The sequence below is a fragment of the Oreochromis aureus genome, linkage group 2 (genome assembly GCF_013358895.1).
Source record: "Oreochromis aureus strain Israel breed Guangdong linkage group 2, ZZ_aureus, whole genome shotgun sequence".
NCBI classification, from domain to species: Eukaryota; Metazoa; Chordata; class Actinopteri; order Cichliformes; family Cichlidae; genus Oreochromis; species Oreochromis aureus.
In genome coordinates, this window is record NC_052943.1 from 23,397,326 (window position 1) to 23,412,767 (window position 15,442).

At 38.4% G+C, this 15,442-nt stretch overlaps 1 protein-coding gene across 2 annotated transcripts in view; it reads left to right on the plus strand.

The window, feature by feature from the left end:
* The window catches only part of etfdh (electron transfer flavoprotein dehydrogenase), a 22,100-nt gene continuing 6,658 nt past the window's right edge, over positions 1 to 15,442 (plus strand). The window contains exons 1-10 of one of the 2 annotated variants that reach the window (XM_039621094.1): positions 1 to 61; positions 1,386 to 1,544; positions 2,737 to 2,966; positions 4,474 to 4,555; positions 6,183 to 6,301; positions 6,741 to 6,818; positions 7,280 to 7,426; positions 8,741 to 8,881; positions 9,910 to 10,053; positions 11,872 to 12,040. In XM_039621094.1, coding sequence (XP_039477028.1) covers positions 1 to 61; positions 1,386 to 1,544; positions 2,737 to 2,966; positions 4,474 to 4,555; positions 6,183 to 6,301; positions 6,741 to 6,818; positions 7,280 to 7,426; positions 8,741 to 8,881; positions 9,910 to 10,053; positions 11,872 to 12,040 — 1,330 coding nt within the window. Of the gene's footprint in view, positions 62 to 350; positions 665 to 1,385; positions 1,545 to 2,736; positions 2,967 to 4,473; positions 4,556 to 6,182; positions 6,302 to 6,740; positions 6,819 to 7,279; positions 7,427 to 8,740; positions 8,882 to 9,909; positions 10,054 to 11,871; positions 12,041 to 15,442 lie in introns of those variants that run through there. The other variant, XM_031758948.2, reaches the window with a different exon arrangement.

Consider the following 15,442-nt stretch of genomic DNA (forward strand, 5'->3'; position numbering starts at 1 on the left):
ATGGGAGTTTGCAGTGTCATCAGGACATTTCTACACCTGTCAATCAAACCTAAGACAGAAGGTAAGCCATTTGTCCAAACTGGAATCAAATGGTCATGTGTTCTGAAAATTCACACTGGCTAAACTTGGCTGAAAAAGATCAAATCAAATCAAATCACTTTTATTGTCACGTCACATGTGCAGGTACACTGGTACAGTACATGCGAGTGAAATTCTTGTGTGCGAGCTTCACAAGCAACAGAGTTGTGCAAAATACAATAACACGTACCTGCCAGTAAAAACTAAACCAGCTGGACATTGGCCTGAGGGCACACCTTTAAATAATGCCTGACTCACACTCACACAATCTCATAACACTGCTCTGACAGAGGGCGACTTGCGCAGTTGTAGCTGTCTTGAGTTAGCGGCGCCGCTGCAAGAGCAGCGCAGCTTTTGATGCTCCTGAATGTATCAGTGTTATGAGAGCGCTTTTGTAAGCTACATACCTCACTGGTAGTTCGCGTAGCAGGTGTGCGGGTTTCATAAGCTTTTACACTGGCAGCAAAGTAAGGACATAATAGCTTCTCTTCAGGCTGTATTCTTTTCAAAAGACAACCCGCTGTCTGCTTGTGAGTTTGCACTGGCAGACACACAATGTTTCCAGCTAGCAGATACTCATGTCAAGGTACGTCAGCTAATAGCCGGTTAGCTAACACATTTCGAGCTTGCACTGTTTGACGTTAGGTACCGCTGTTGGACTTCACCAGCATTTTTTACTCTAGCATTTAGTAAGTAATTAAGTCATGAATATATTTTCCTTGTTGTTAAATGCGTTTAGCAATTCTTTTTACAAATGCTAAGCTTAGCATTAGCCCAAACAGCCTAGCACCCTCTCCTGTGTTAGCGTAAAGCTAATAAGTAGGTTAAAGTTGAACTAGTATATAGGTCAGTTGAAATGCGTCCTAAGCCTAAGATACATACACTGTTACGACTTTTCAGAGATTTACGTACTTATTTTAAGGTCCCCTCATTGTTTTGAAACTTAACAAGCTATTTATTAACGGGAGACCGATGATAAATCGCAGTCACGGGCTTATCTTTGCAGTAGTTAAAGAGTAGCTCTGCGAGCCTGGCACTTAGAAGTGCAGCAGCTGCGCAGGGCAATTACTTAATGATCTAATTGTTGACGTGTTTTGTTTCACAAGTCCTATCACTACATAAGAGGACTTATGAACTTGCCTAAACCCATAGGCTTTAACTGTTTGTGCTGGTTGAAAGTCGTTTAATTTCTCTCTTATCTTTTTTAACCCACACAGGCTGAAAGCAGGCAAATTAGATCAGTATTTTTGTTCACGTTACCACCAGCTGAAACTGGTCTTGACTGGCAGCTGTTTTCTGTCTTGCAGCCCGCAGATGTGTCAGGTTATTACAGAAAATAAAGACAGAGCATGCTACCCCTCAGCTCTACACAACACTACACAGAAGGGCATGCTCTACAGTGTCAACACCCCGCATTACCACACACTACACCATCCATCCTCGAGATAAAGATCCAAGATGGGAAGGTAAGCAACTTTGTTACAAGTTAATTAGAATCATCTGATTAATTACTTAGTTAGAAAATTATTTTTAAAAAATTAAACACCTTCTGCCCTCTGCATGGAGTCTGGTTTTTGCAAGAGTCACAGAATTGTGCCTGCCCCCAACCCCCAGGCTAAATGCTATTGAGTTATATGCTCCTGATAAGTCATTATTTTAAATCCATGCATTCAATACATTCAATCCACTGTACCCTCATCCTACCTTTGATGCAGATAAAGACTAAAATACTGGGTAGAAATCTTTTGTACAGCTTTCAAATTAAACTGCATACATACTTGTGAAAATCCATTTTCAGCTTTTTCTCCTAGTGTGTTTCCACATCGACAATCAGTTTTAAAAGTGTTTTTTTGCTTTTTAATAGCCCTTTTCTACTAGTACCTACTGGAATCGGATTGGCTTGACTCGACTCAACTTTTAGACTTTTCTATTAGGTGGTACTCAATTGTTATTGAAACCGCAGGTAGTGAAAAGGGGCTGTTATTGTCATCAGTTTCTCTCAGTATTTCATCACGCCTCTTGCACTCAGTCTTTCTGACACACATTTGAAAAGCAGTTTTGGCAGACTTCAGTTAGGTTAATGATTTAATGGATTTCGTGGCACACTGTATTTGTATATCTGTTAATTAGCAATTTTTACAGAGGCAGCTGTATTTGAGGAATCATTGGAATCTGGTGCTGAGTGCACAAAGTCAACTGCATGCAGCCGTAATAAAAAGAAATCAAACTGAGTATACCCAAAGAGCAATTTCAGTGTGGATTTGGTATGCTAGGAAGGTTGAACTGCATTCTTTCATGCTTGTCAGCTCTTAAGCATGAATAAAACAATAAAACTATTTTTGTTTTTTGTGAAGTCTGATCGTTGTTCTAATATCATTTCCAATTTAAAGTTCACTGTGTTCATTTATTGCCATTCAGTAAATAGTTTTGTTGTTTATTTCACTTTAAGTGTTTTCTATAGCTACATTGATACCATAAATTCTCAATTTTTGGTTTGCGGTTGCATTACTTTGGCTTTAACCAAAGTAAGAGCATCTGGGAACACAGAGCTGCTATTTTCATTCTAGATATTTAAAACTAGCTAAGTACTGAGTGGCGTTCTCTTCCACATGTCTGATTCCCTGAGTATCTCTTCTATACTTAATGGTCTTTTTGCAGGTGTTGAAATGGAGAGGTTTGCAGATGAGGCAGATGTGGTGATAGTTGGTGGAGGTCCTGCTGGTCTTGCAGCAGCTATTCGTCTGAAACAGCTAGCCAACAAACATGAGAAGGAGCTGCGAGTGTGCCTTGTGGAGAAAGCCCCTCAGATTGGAGCACACACTCTGTCAGGAGCCTGTCTGGAGCCCAGTGCCCTTACTGAGCTCATTCCTGATTGGAAGGAGCGCGGGGTAAGTGACTTAAAAAACATTTGATTGATGTGTAGATGTTTTTGTACATTGTGTAAAACATGTGACATGACTGCATGTACAGAACGCTGTATTTAAAAAGGCAACATACTGTACATACTAGGGCTGGGCGATATATCGAGTTTTTTAAAAATATCGATATATTTTTATACGAGATATAAGATGTGACAATATCCTTTATATCGATATAGTCTATGTTACGTTATAATTATAGTTGTGGAGCCACAAGTTTGCCTCTCTTTCGTCCACTTTTGTCTTTACACAACGTTACTCGACCTCGCCTCTCCTTAACTGAACACAACTCCCCCTCCTCCCCTATCGCTTCACCTGCAGGCAGCGACAAGATGGACACGGCAAATCTCCGTTAATGAGTTACTGCGCATCGCCCCGTGCGTGGGGCTTTAAGGCTTCAACGTGTTAATGAGCTAACCACGCTAACGCCATGCAGCCCAGAGGGGCTGCACAGCCTAGAATCCTTTCATTCTCTCAAAAGTTGACTGCACGCCTTTTGTATATATTCTGGTTGTGCTTGATGTCCGCGAACTGATTTTATGTGATACACAGCGCTCAGCAATCTGTGAAAAAATGTTTTAGTACAACTTTGGTAAGCTACGGAGCTGCACCGCATGATGGATTGTCGGAGCATTACGGCTACCGAGGAGCCTCGCGGAGTGATACGTACTGTGCTTCAACGTAATATTACCGTATTGTGTGTGTATAAGGACCATAAATGGCACCTGTTCGGAGACATGGTTACAAAGCGGATTTCAAACTCCAGGCTGTCAGTCACGCAGTAGAAGTTGGGAACAGAGCAGCTGTGAAATCTGTCTTTTTTATTATGCTCGGCGTCTTTTAGTTTACATTTTGACTGCACAATTGTGAGCTCTTTGTTATGCACAAAACAACATAGTTTTATTTATGGAGCATTATTATTTAATAAATGCTCATAATTTATTTTTGAGCAGTTTTTTTCATGTACATCTATGCTGTATGTTAATAAAAGTGCCTGTGTGACATCTGGGACACAGCTTTGACTAAGAACTCTTTTTGTTCTTACTTTATGGCTTTAAAAAAATATCGAGATATATATCTTATAGCGCCATCCAGCTAAAAAATATCGAGATATGAATTTTGGGTCATATCGCCCAGCCCTAGTACATACTATCACATACAGTACTGTGCATGTGTTGGGAGCCACCACTTATTTCTTTATATTTTTCTAGGAAAACAGGAAATATATGCAGCAGCTTATTAAATGTGCAAACATAGAAATACATGGAATACTGGAAAATACAGTTTATGAGGCAGAAACCGAATTTGTACAATTCTGTGAAGCTTGAAAAAATGTTTGGTATGTTACAGTACAGTATAGGTATAAGAATGTAATTTTTTAAAACTTAGAAAGTGTTATAATTATTGTTTTAATATATTGTTAATGACTATAAATCCTTTGGAAGTCAAACCATCAATAATAGCTTTTGTACTATAGGCACCATTGAACACGCCGGTGACTGAAGATGTGTTCAGCATTTTAACAGAGAAATACAGAATCCCTGTTCCTATGATGCCAGGTAAAAGCCGCACGTATTAATTTTTAATAAAAATGTTATAATACTGTCTTATGCTGTATGTCTCAATATAGTACTGACACAAAGATATTTTGGTTAGGGTAACGTGGTTTAAGGCAGAAATCGGAATTGCACGAATTGGTAAATTGTGGGACCTTCTTGATTACACTATTTTGACCAAAAATATTTGTGTAGTCAAAAACAGACTCATTCATTAATTGTATATTTGTGTATATAATTATGTTCATAAATTCTTTATGTTTTTTGTTTATTTTCTGTTTGTTTGTTGTTTACATGCTGCTTCATATAAAAATGTAAAAATATTTTTTAATCAAGTATCCGGTCTTTAAGTCTGACGTCATAAGCTGTTTCCGGGTCCAAACTCCACTTCAGGTCCCAAAGTCAAACAAACACTGCATCACCACTGAGAGTTACAAACTGTCTAAATTCTTTCGTCTTTAATAAAATGATCAGCATTGCTGCTTTACCAGGTGTAACAATTAAATTTATCATCCAGGCATCCATGAAAACAGAACTTATTAAATTTGACAGAGTTAGAAGTTAGCAGGAAGTTAGCTCGCTTGTTTCCACCTAAACATGATATACCATGTTCTGACTGAGAGATTTCGGAAAAAAATAAAACGTAATATAAACACAGTGACGCTGAAGAGTGAGTGCCAACTTTTTTTACTTGATAAAAGATAACATGAGGGTTCCCGATGGTTAGGGACAAACATAATTTCAGGACAGGATGCTGTAAATGGACCAAACTTCAGTCAGGAGAACAACTGAGATAATCCATCCACAATACAATCAAAGGTTAGTCATTAATATACTGCTGCATGGGCTGGGCTGTAGTTACATGGTAAGGTGTTAAAAACTGAGCTTTAAAATGTGCTGCCAATGAATATTGGTAATAAAACTGAAAGACACCGACAGTGATCGCTGACTTTTTTAAAGGGGCTTTTAGATTAAATAGAACAAGATACAAACCATTAAAACATGTTAAAAACACAACTGCCTTAATAAACGCAGAGTAGTTTGGACCCTGAAGCAGGGTTCATACTTCATCACTTAACAACCACATTATATCATTCCAAATCTTATGCTTGTTTCAGGTTGTCTACATGTCCTTTTACAGTAAATGTAATAAAAGACCTTCGAAAGTATAATAAACTATACTTCTGAACTCTGCCAGTTTAGAAGTGTTTTAAATGTTTTTAGGGCACTTCACTTTAGAAAGTTTCATGCTAGGCTCACGAGGTGCATGAGCAAACTTGCCTAAAAGAAAATTGCACTATAAATATAAGGTGTGAAATTAAAATTCCAAAAGTCTAGCTGACACAGTAGACTGGTTGAAACGCTAATGGTATTAGCCAGCCCGTTTGCTGTCTAAAGGTTAAAGGTTAATTTTAAAGGGTCTTAAAATGGATTTTGACCAAAATATCTTAACAAAAAGACACAGAGGTTTACACTTGATATGTTTGTTTTTGTTTTGTTTTTTTAATTTTGGACTGAGATTGTCAAGTCCAAAGACTCTCTTAAAACCAGTAATTCAGCTTGTTGATAAAACTCTGGAGAATCCAAGGTGTTCACTTAGTCTGTGAATGACTTTTCTTACCGTTCATAGGCCTGCCCATGCAAAATCATGGTAACTATATTGTCAGGATGGGGAACCTTGTGCGCTGGCTGGGGGAACAGGCTGAGGAGGTTGGTGTTGAGCTGTACCCTGGTTATGCTGCAGCTGAGGTGAGATGATCTTTGATTTTTCATTGATGCACTGTATGTCATTGGCATGCAAAACTTTTTGTGATTGATGTCTTGTCCACGAGACACAGTATCTGAGTTACCAGTGGTAGGATATTTACGAAGCTTGCTGAGCAGCTTGCTGATCTTTTTTTATACTCTTGAAATTGTTTGTTTGGCTTCTATTAGGTTATCAAGCTTAAAACTTCCTATTATTGCTTACACTACTGGTCTGGTTTTACGAGTTATAAAAGAATAATAAGAGACTGACATCACAAACCTTGTATGTCTTACTTTACATGATAGGCTTAAAGATGGTAGGAATTTACAGAATTATGAATGTATAGACATCCAGTTTTCAACCATCTCATTTAATTGAACATGCAGTGGTTAGTACTCTCTCAGTGTGTAAAGTGTTTATTGTTAACTCTGTTATGTTAAGGTTTTATTTCATGAAGATGGAAGTGTAAAAGGAATCGCCACCAATGACGTAGGCATTGCCAAGGATGGATCACCAAAGGTAATGTTCTGTGAAAAGTTCATCTAATAATACTGTTCCACTGTTGTCTTTGGTGTGTTAGCTTAATGAAAATTAGAACCATTAGGGGGTTTCTGGTAATCTACACATGAATAGCTTTGGTTTATCAGGTCTTTATGTTAAGGCTATATAAAACAAACAGAACCATCAGGCATAAAAATATGCAGTTTCTTTCTTTATACTTGGGGAAAAAGATGTACAAAACAGTATAGCGCATTATATATGTTGTTTTTGTGTTTCATACGGTTCATGTAGAAAATCTTATTTGGCTCTGAGAGTGTAGGGTTTGATCTATTTCAAGGGTTTTTTCCCCCCCATTCTGCATCATTAGTGTCTACATAAAAAGCAATTCAGTGTTTGTCACCAGGACAACCTAACTATTCTCTGTAATATATTCAGTTACTTGTCTTTCATCTATGAATCCTCCTCCTCTTTTGCATCAGGATATTTTTGAGAGGGGAATGGAGCTCCATGCTAAAGTCACGTTGTTTGGTGAGGGCTGTCACGGCCACTTAGCCAAGCAGCTGTACAAGAAATTCAACCTGCGTGAAAACTGTGAACCCCAAACCTATGCCATTGGCCTGAAGGAGGTAAATACCATACACTGTCTTTATCAGTTTAGTATTTCAAGACTGGATGACATTGTGGTTCTATAAGCATAAATAAGAAGTCACTATAAGCTTCAGGCTTCTTCGGGCTTGTGGTTGCTCTAAATCAGGGGTGCCCAATCCCAGTCCTCGAGAGCTACCGTCCTGCAGCTTTTAGATGCATCCTTGTTCCGACACACCTGAATCAAATGAATGGCTTGTTATCAGGCCTTTGCCAAACTTGATGGCACGCTGAAGAGGTAATCAAACCATTTGATTCAGCTGTGTTGGAGTAGGGATGCATCTAAAAGCTGCAGGATTGTAGCTCTCGAGGACTGGGATTGGGCACCCCTGCTCTAAATGCTCAGTTTCAGACTCTTTTTTTTCTATTCTTGTCTGTTTATGATTCTGGTAATATGGTCATCACAGGATCACAGCACTGGCTCTAGCCACAAACCTTCTGTTTTCGAGAAACTGTCAATCAGAGTAAAGCCATTGTTATAGGTGGCTTCAGCTTGCAACAAAAGAGGGAGTCCACTCAAGTTTATTGGGGTTTAACTGGTTTATTTACAAAGGAAAATGCAATGAGTTGTTTGATGTGTGTGCTTACATGAGTGAATGGTGAGTCTGTCCATCAGCCTAGAAGTATGACTGCCATATTGAGGAGAGGTCGATAGTCTAGGACAGCGGTCCCCAACCCCCGGGCCTCGGACCGGTACCGGTCCGTGAGTCGTTTGGTACCGGGCCGCGAGAGTTGAGGCTCAGGTGTGAAATGTATGGTTTTCAGAGTTTTTATCGGTTTTCAACGTTATTTTGTTATCGTTTTTATCGTTAACTCGGTTTTCCTGGGTCTTTTCACGTGTGTTATGAATAAATCTTCTTTTTTTCGGTACCGGCACTAGTTTTATTTTGTTGTATTCATCCGCGACACCTCATTGCCGGTCCGTGAAAATATTGTCGGGCATAAACCGGTCCGTGGCGCAAAAAAGGTTGGGGACCGCTGGTCTAGGATACAATCAGTCCCTGACAATAACAAGCTGGGCTAGGCCTCCTTAGCTATGACTTACAAAGACAAACTGACAGGAGGATGATGACAGTTGGGTTTAAAGGAAGAGGTGCTAAAACAGAAAATGGTTGAACTGAGGCTCTTTACCAAGGCCTAGGATAAGATAAATAATTACCATTTTCAACTTTGAGTTATGCAGAGTTACTAAAGGTTATAATATGGCACTGTAATACTAAAGGAATAATATAGTAAAGATACGTCACGCTTTGTAACGTCTCATTTGTCTTTGTTTTTGTGTCTTTTGTCGTAAGCTGTGGATGATTGATGAGAAGAAGTGGAGGCCAGGCAGAGTGGAGCATTCTGTGGGTTGGCCCCTGGACCGAAACACATATGGAGGATCCTTTCTGTATCATCTAAATGAAGGAGAGCCTCTAGTGGCCTTGGGCTTTGTTGTGAGTGGTTTTGTGCACATTTTACCAATTCATACATGATAGCTGGATGTTCCATGCAGTAAAAAAATCTCAGGATATTGTTTGAGCTCTTCAATAAAGGCTTTGGCATTTCACATTATTAGTTTTTATTATTCAGTCTGTAGAGTATGAATAAATAAAAGCAATTCATTCTCAACATTCATTCTTCCAACTAGATCATATTTGTTGTAGGATTACATATTATGTGTGTGTACTGTATCTGATGTAGAGATAATTTGAAATTTAAATTGCACATGCTTCTAGCAATAAACTAAGAAGAAAAAAAAAAAGGGTCTCAAAGCAACCCTGATGTGATCACAGCTTCTGCACACATGCACCGAGACAGCTGATATCTCTGGGTTTTGGTTTTTTGCAAATTTTCTCCAGCTCTGTCAGACTGGATTATGAAGCTCTCCACTGGTCATTAATTGAGTTCATTTTGCATTTCATTTTACCACCAAAAGACACGCACACAGTTTCGCTTGAGGCTGATCTCATATTTTGTCCTGATTGCGTGATGCCATTTTGAGTCGTTAACTGGATATTCGGAACTACTGCCATAAATGCCAGGCAGGTTTCACATCTATGACCAATGCCTTTCATGTGCAGTCAGTGAATGTGGCCACACATCAAGCACAGAGGAGTCTGTTTCCATATTTGCCACGCTTTAATCTTTACCCTCATCCTTTTTCAGACAACTCAATACAAGGTGACCTTGTGATGGACATTAGAAGTCCTAGTATTTTCTGCTTCAACGTCCACTGTGAGCTTTCATACCCAAAAAACTTCGTCCCATAGTTTCACTCTGGAACTTTCAAAAAAGTTCAGTATAAAGTTCAGAGTGATCTGAACAGGTACAAAAATAAGTAGGGTCTCTATTTTAAGTTGAAATGAACTGGCAGGCACTGATTGGTGGCAGAAAATGTTTTCAGCCTGAATTTGTCTTCAATGATTGTTTTGTTTGTTTTTTTCCGCTCAATCAGTTGAAGTTACAATTTCTCTCACGTCAGGTTGGTTTAGACTACACCAATCCTTACCTGAGCCCATTCAGAGAGTTCCAACGCTGGAAGCACCATCCCTTCGTAGCTCCCACGCTGGAGGGAGGCCAGAGGATTGCATATGGAGCCAGGGCCCTGAATGAGGGAGGATTTCAGGTATGTTTGTACTCTGCGTAATTGTGTCATTCAAAAAAAAATGCTCACATTTGTCTGAGTGAACAAAGTATTTGTGATTTAATGCAAATTTCACCTTCGGTAGTGAATTATTATGAATGTCCAAAGAATGAGTACAGCACATCACAAGATGTACATCACAACTTAGGTTTACTCTAAGGACTGTTTTAGTTCATTAATTAAAGTCATGAGCAATCAAGAGTAAACAAATTAAAGTTGTTAACTCCATATTAACAGCAAACAACAACAAACAATTGATTAGGTTTATTATGCTGTACTGCAGCAATATTCTGTGTTTGGTTATTAATTGTGTAAAGCATTTGCATTTATGAGTCTGTAAAGTGGTTGTCTTGATTTTTCTCTTTATGATTCCTTCCTGGTCAATTTGAATGTTAGTATTAGTGTATTTTAATAATAAAAGGTCTGAAAAGAGATTAGGTAATATCACTTGAGCAATCAGAGATGGAGAGGACAAAAGTAGAATAGTATTGCTACCATTCTCATAACAAAAGTGAAGGCTAAACAGTTCAGACTCTCAAACACAGCTTTTTAACTAGTAATAATTGTCATTTGTTTTCCATGGGGCAGGGGTTTTGAGCCACATGCAGCTCTTTTGTCCATTTTCCATGGCTCCCTCTGGCTTTTAACATAAACACTAGATGGCTAAGTTGTTACCCTTGGTAACTGCCTTAACTGTGTGCGGACCAGTTGTGCTTAATGTGGTTAAAGAAAGAGGTAAAAAATGTTCAACATTACTATATTGACCAAGCATTACATTCTACTTGTACAAGTGCTGAACAAGTAGGGCTGTGCGATATGACCAAAATCTCATATCCCAATATAAGACATTTATCGTCCTGACAACGATATAAATCACAAAAATTTAACATTTTCTGTGAATCTCGGGCAACTCAACTTGCGTGAAGTGTTTCCAGCTGGGCGTCCTTTACCTGGAGTCGAGTGTTTAAACCGATGCATGAAACTACATTTTTAGACATAAGTTGTAACGGCCACCGTTTTCTTTCAAAGTTTGAGTCTAAGGTTTATTTTTTAGCACCTGACGACTCTTTTTTGCTTCTCATCCGTAAACTCTCTGCATACTCTTTCACGTGATTCAGTTTATTTTGAAAAGTCTCAACAGGATCTTGAGCTTTATTGTGAAAGGTTTACGTGGAAAACAAACAAGCGGACATCGGAGCGACGCCACGACAACACGTAAAAACAGGTGCTTGTCCGTCCGTAGTGTGGTTATATTAAATATAAGAGAAAGACAGAACTTTAAGAAATTAATATAGCCACTACAGTGACCATCAAAACGATGAAAAAATATTGCTGTAAACAGTTTATTTTACGACACCACGAAACAAACGATAGCGTAATAGGAAACGATAGACGTTTTTATATCGTCATCCGATATATATCGTTATATCGAACAGCCCTATGAACAAGGTGAAAAGTTAACACTGCTCTAATCCATATGTACAGCAAAAGTGATCACCTGGGGTTTTTATATGGCAGAAAAAAATAAATAAAAAATATATGACTGCTCAGCCACTCCTCATTCACATAGACAGGAAAGCTGGGGCCTTTGCTCATCCCTGAGGGGGTTTTACATAAATAGATGCCTGAATATTAATTAAGTCTTACTTTGTCATGGGCCAGAAATGTGTTTAGACATAGTGACACATTTTCCCAGGTTACATCTGATTAAATGGCCAAATTCAAAAAATCCAATTAAAAGTTTACTTAAAAGTAGAACAGAAGAAAGTTAAGCATGAACTACTTCCTGTTTCTTTTCAGTCCGTCCCAAAGTTGACTTTCCCTGGAGGACTGCTGATCGGCTGCAGCCCCGGTTTCATGAATGTGCCAAAGATCAAAGGCACCCACACAGCAATGAAGAGTGGCATGCTGGCTGCTGAAGCCATTTTCCCCAAACTCACAGCAGAGACTCTGGACTCGGAGACAGCAGGTACAGAGTTTGAGACCTAGCAATGATCATGGTAGCTACAGTACCTGTATGTATTACATTTACTCAGTCATGGGATGTTGAGGATTCTAGCTCTCTAAATCAAATTCTGAAACCACATAAAGAAGATAACATAGCATTAAAGAGAAGCCCTACAAACCTGGGTTACACAAGATTGAATGGCAGGTAGCAGTTCTGAAAGGCTGAAAAGGTCAGGCAATAAAGGCTTATGAGTTTTCAATACACCATGAGAAAACTTCTTTCCTAAGGGGGCATCATCTTTGTGCTCAAACTGAAGGTGCATCAATCAGGGAACTGCAGTATCAATAAAAATGTCAAGTGTAAGCAGCTTCAAGGATCATGACTCACTTTCAGAAAGGACAGAATTCATTGACAACGATTTATCACAGGTTCAACCTAACCAAAAAGGAAATAATATACACTTGCCTACACAAAACCTTTGCTTAGGCAACAAAATGGATCTCGTGAGCATAGTGCTTACTCAGTTAATAAAGGTTATGTTTCAAATCTTATACGCTGGAAAGGAGACATTTTTTAAATGGTTAGTTAACCAAATTGCAGGGTTCGTACGGGTGCTTGAAATCCTTGAAAACGCTTGAATTTTAATATTGTCTTTTCAAAGTTTGAAAAGTGCTTGAATTTCAGACGTGGTGCTTAAAAGTGCTTGAAAGTGTAACTGTGTTTCATTCACCACAAATAACTATCTGACTGAATAGTTTTCTTATCAGATAGAGGAAAAAAATGTAAAAGCAAAATTTCTCCGCCTGGGTTGCCTTGCACCTCTGTCTGTTTGAATGTGTGACCCCACCCCTCCCCCTAACAGTCGGGGATGAGTGCGCTAACATACCTGGAGGTTGCTGTTTTAATGAGTGTTTGATGGAAAATGACAGTGGCGGAGTTTGCGCTCTCCAGTCGCATGATAGGTTAGTCCTAGTAAATAATTTTCCAGTACGTGTACGTTACACATGCTGTTTTTTAAAATTATGATTATTATTTTGCTAGCTATCAAACTTGCTGGAGAAATGATTAAAATGAGTGTGATGCAATACGGCAGAGCTATTATACAGTTAGTTATGGCATGGAGATTTATGGAATATGCTGTGAACTTAGCTAACATTACTTAGCAGTAGCAGGAATATGAGTTACTTTACTCAAGTGAAAGCTTTAAACATTAGCCCGTTACATAACTAGCTAACTTAAGGCTTTCTGATTAACCCTCTGGGGTTGACGGACCTAGAGATGTCGAACGAAAAGTGTAGACTTCAAACTATATGTCAAGAGATTTATTCTAAATGACACTTCTTCAGCTGAGAGTCTAAGAGTGAAGACACACACGCTGCAGTTTTTACTTGCAAGGGCAGTCACAGAACGCTCACACCAGAGTGGGGGCCCTGTGATGTGCGCTCTGTTCTTGCACTTGTCTTTATTTATACACAAGAAAAATGAATACATTTGTTCGGGTGTGTGTGTGGGGGGGGTGGTCAGAACTGCTTGTTCAACTTCTTACTATCGCTGTGGGAAGACTCAGATAGAAATATCAGAACACGTTTTATAAAGAACAATCAGTTCTAAGCAAGGAAAAGATCATCATGCAGTGTTCTATCATCAATAAACTTATATCACTAAAAGCTTATACTGACTACTCAGTACAATTTTCCATTGACACTATATACCAGTTTTTGAATTGTGTTGATTGGCCACGTAAAACCAGAGTTACCATAAAAAAATACACGCAATGTTTTTTTCTGAATAAACAGTAAAAACGGCATTTCTATGCTAGCGCTATAGAAAAAGAAAAGAAAAAACACTCCTTCCCTATTGGTGGAAAAATGTACCGTGTCTACCAATCAAAAAATGATATGGTAAAATGTGGCATTTGGTTGTTTAGGAAGAGGGGGAAGTTTTAGGAGTGACACCGGCAAGTGAGCGAAAGAAAGAGAGAGCGAGTTTTGATAGGTGATAGATTTGTGACGTTTAGCATGTTTGGAGTCTCAACTTAGTGTGTTGTCTTGTGTAGTTAGTGTGTAGTGTAGTTGTTATTTTGTTTTGTGTGTCAGTTCTAGTAGTGAATGTCACAGTTGCTGCAAAAAAGCCACCAAAGGCAGATTGCAGTGTAAACGCTGTCTCCACATGGAAAACAGGAGTGACACACATGCTGTCAGACCTGCAGGGTTTATCCCTGTGCTGTTCTCCTCTGTCTTATAGTGGACACAAACTATTTGTTTGGAGTTGCATAAATAATTTGTGTGCCTTCTTATTTGATGCAGAACACCTGATTGTTCTGTAAATAGTTTTAAATTGATATATAAAAAACGTCTGAGCCTTGGTTGCATTTTTAGGTAAATAGTACCATATAACTTTGTTGTTTGCAAAACTCGTGCATATTTTTAAAAATGTACAATTTCTATTTGGATTTCAAGTTATGAAAATGATTCGTTAAACATGTTTGTGGTTTTCACAGTCAAAAATATAACTTTTTTCTACTTGTATTTTAAATTTTGTCTGATTAGATCAATTGTCAAAACAAGAAGAAAACAGGCAAGATAAATAGTTTTTAAAGGTAAAATATAGAGGCCAAATCAAAAGTTGTCAAAAACGACCAAAAAGCTAGGCTATGAGCAAAGTTGTCACCAAGTACTGTTTATATTTGTGTGTATTGCTGCAGCTTTTTAAAGTATTAACTTGGTGCCTTTGGGTGACATAATGGTAATATGAGGGACTGATCCATATGGTCACAAAGAATAGCCACTTGTTTCTGTGCTACCAAAGTTCCCTGGCTTTCATTCAAAATGTGTTTATCGTCAGCACCTACACATTAAACTACTTAAACATTATAAATGGCTTCAAGCTCACACTGAGACCTGTGGGACACTAAGAGAAAAAAGTTTTATTGGGAATTAACTTAAAAAACAAACAAACATCTGTCTCCTATTTTTTGTGTCATACAGGAAAGAAGCATCAATATCTGATGAGAAGACTTATTTCTTTTTTGTTATTTTTCAACAGGAGATGAATATCTCTAACAAGTTGATTTGTTCACATTTTCACATCTTAATTCTTAAGTGAAATGTGCATTTTGAGTTTATACACTATATGCATATAAGGCGACCGTTTCCTTTTGCAGTATTTTTGTGTTTTTCTATGTCTTAACAAAAGGGGAACAAAGGCGTTGAAGTTAACCTAGGACTTCAACAGCAACCTTTAATACCCAAAGAGCCATTTGGACCTGGTTTCCACGCAAACGAAAACACTGGGAGCCACAAATACTTTTTGACATCTAGGATGAAGATAACACTGTATATATTGTTTTTTATCTTTATGCTTTGTGTGAACAACTAAGGTGTGTTGCTTATGAAATCCATGAAGTGCTACAGAGAAAATTAC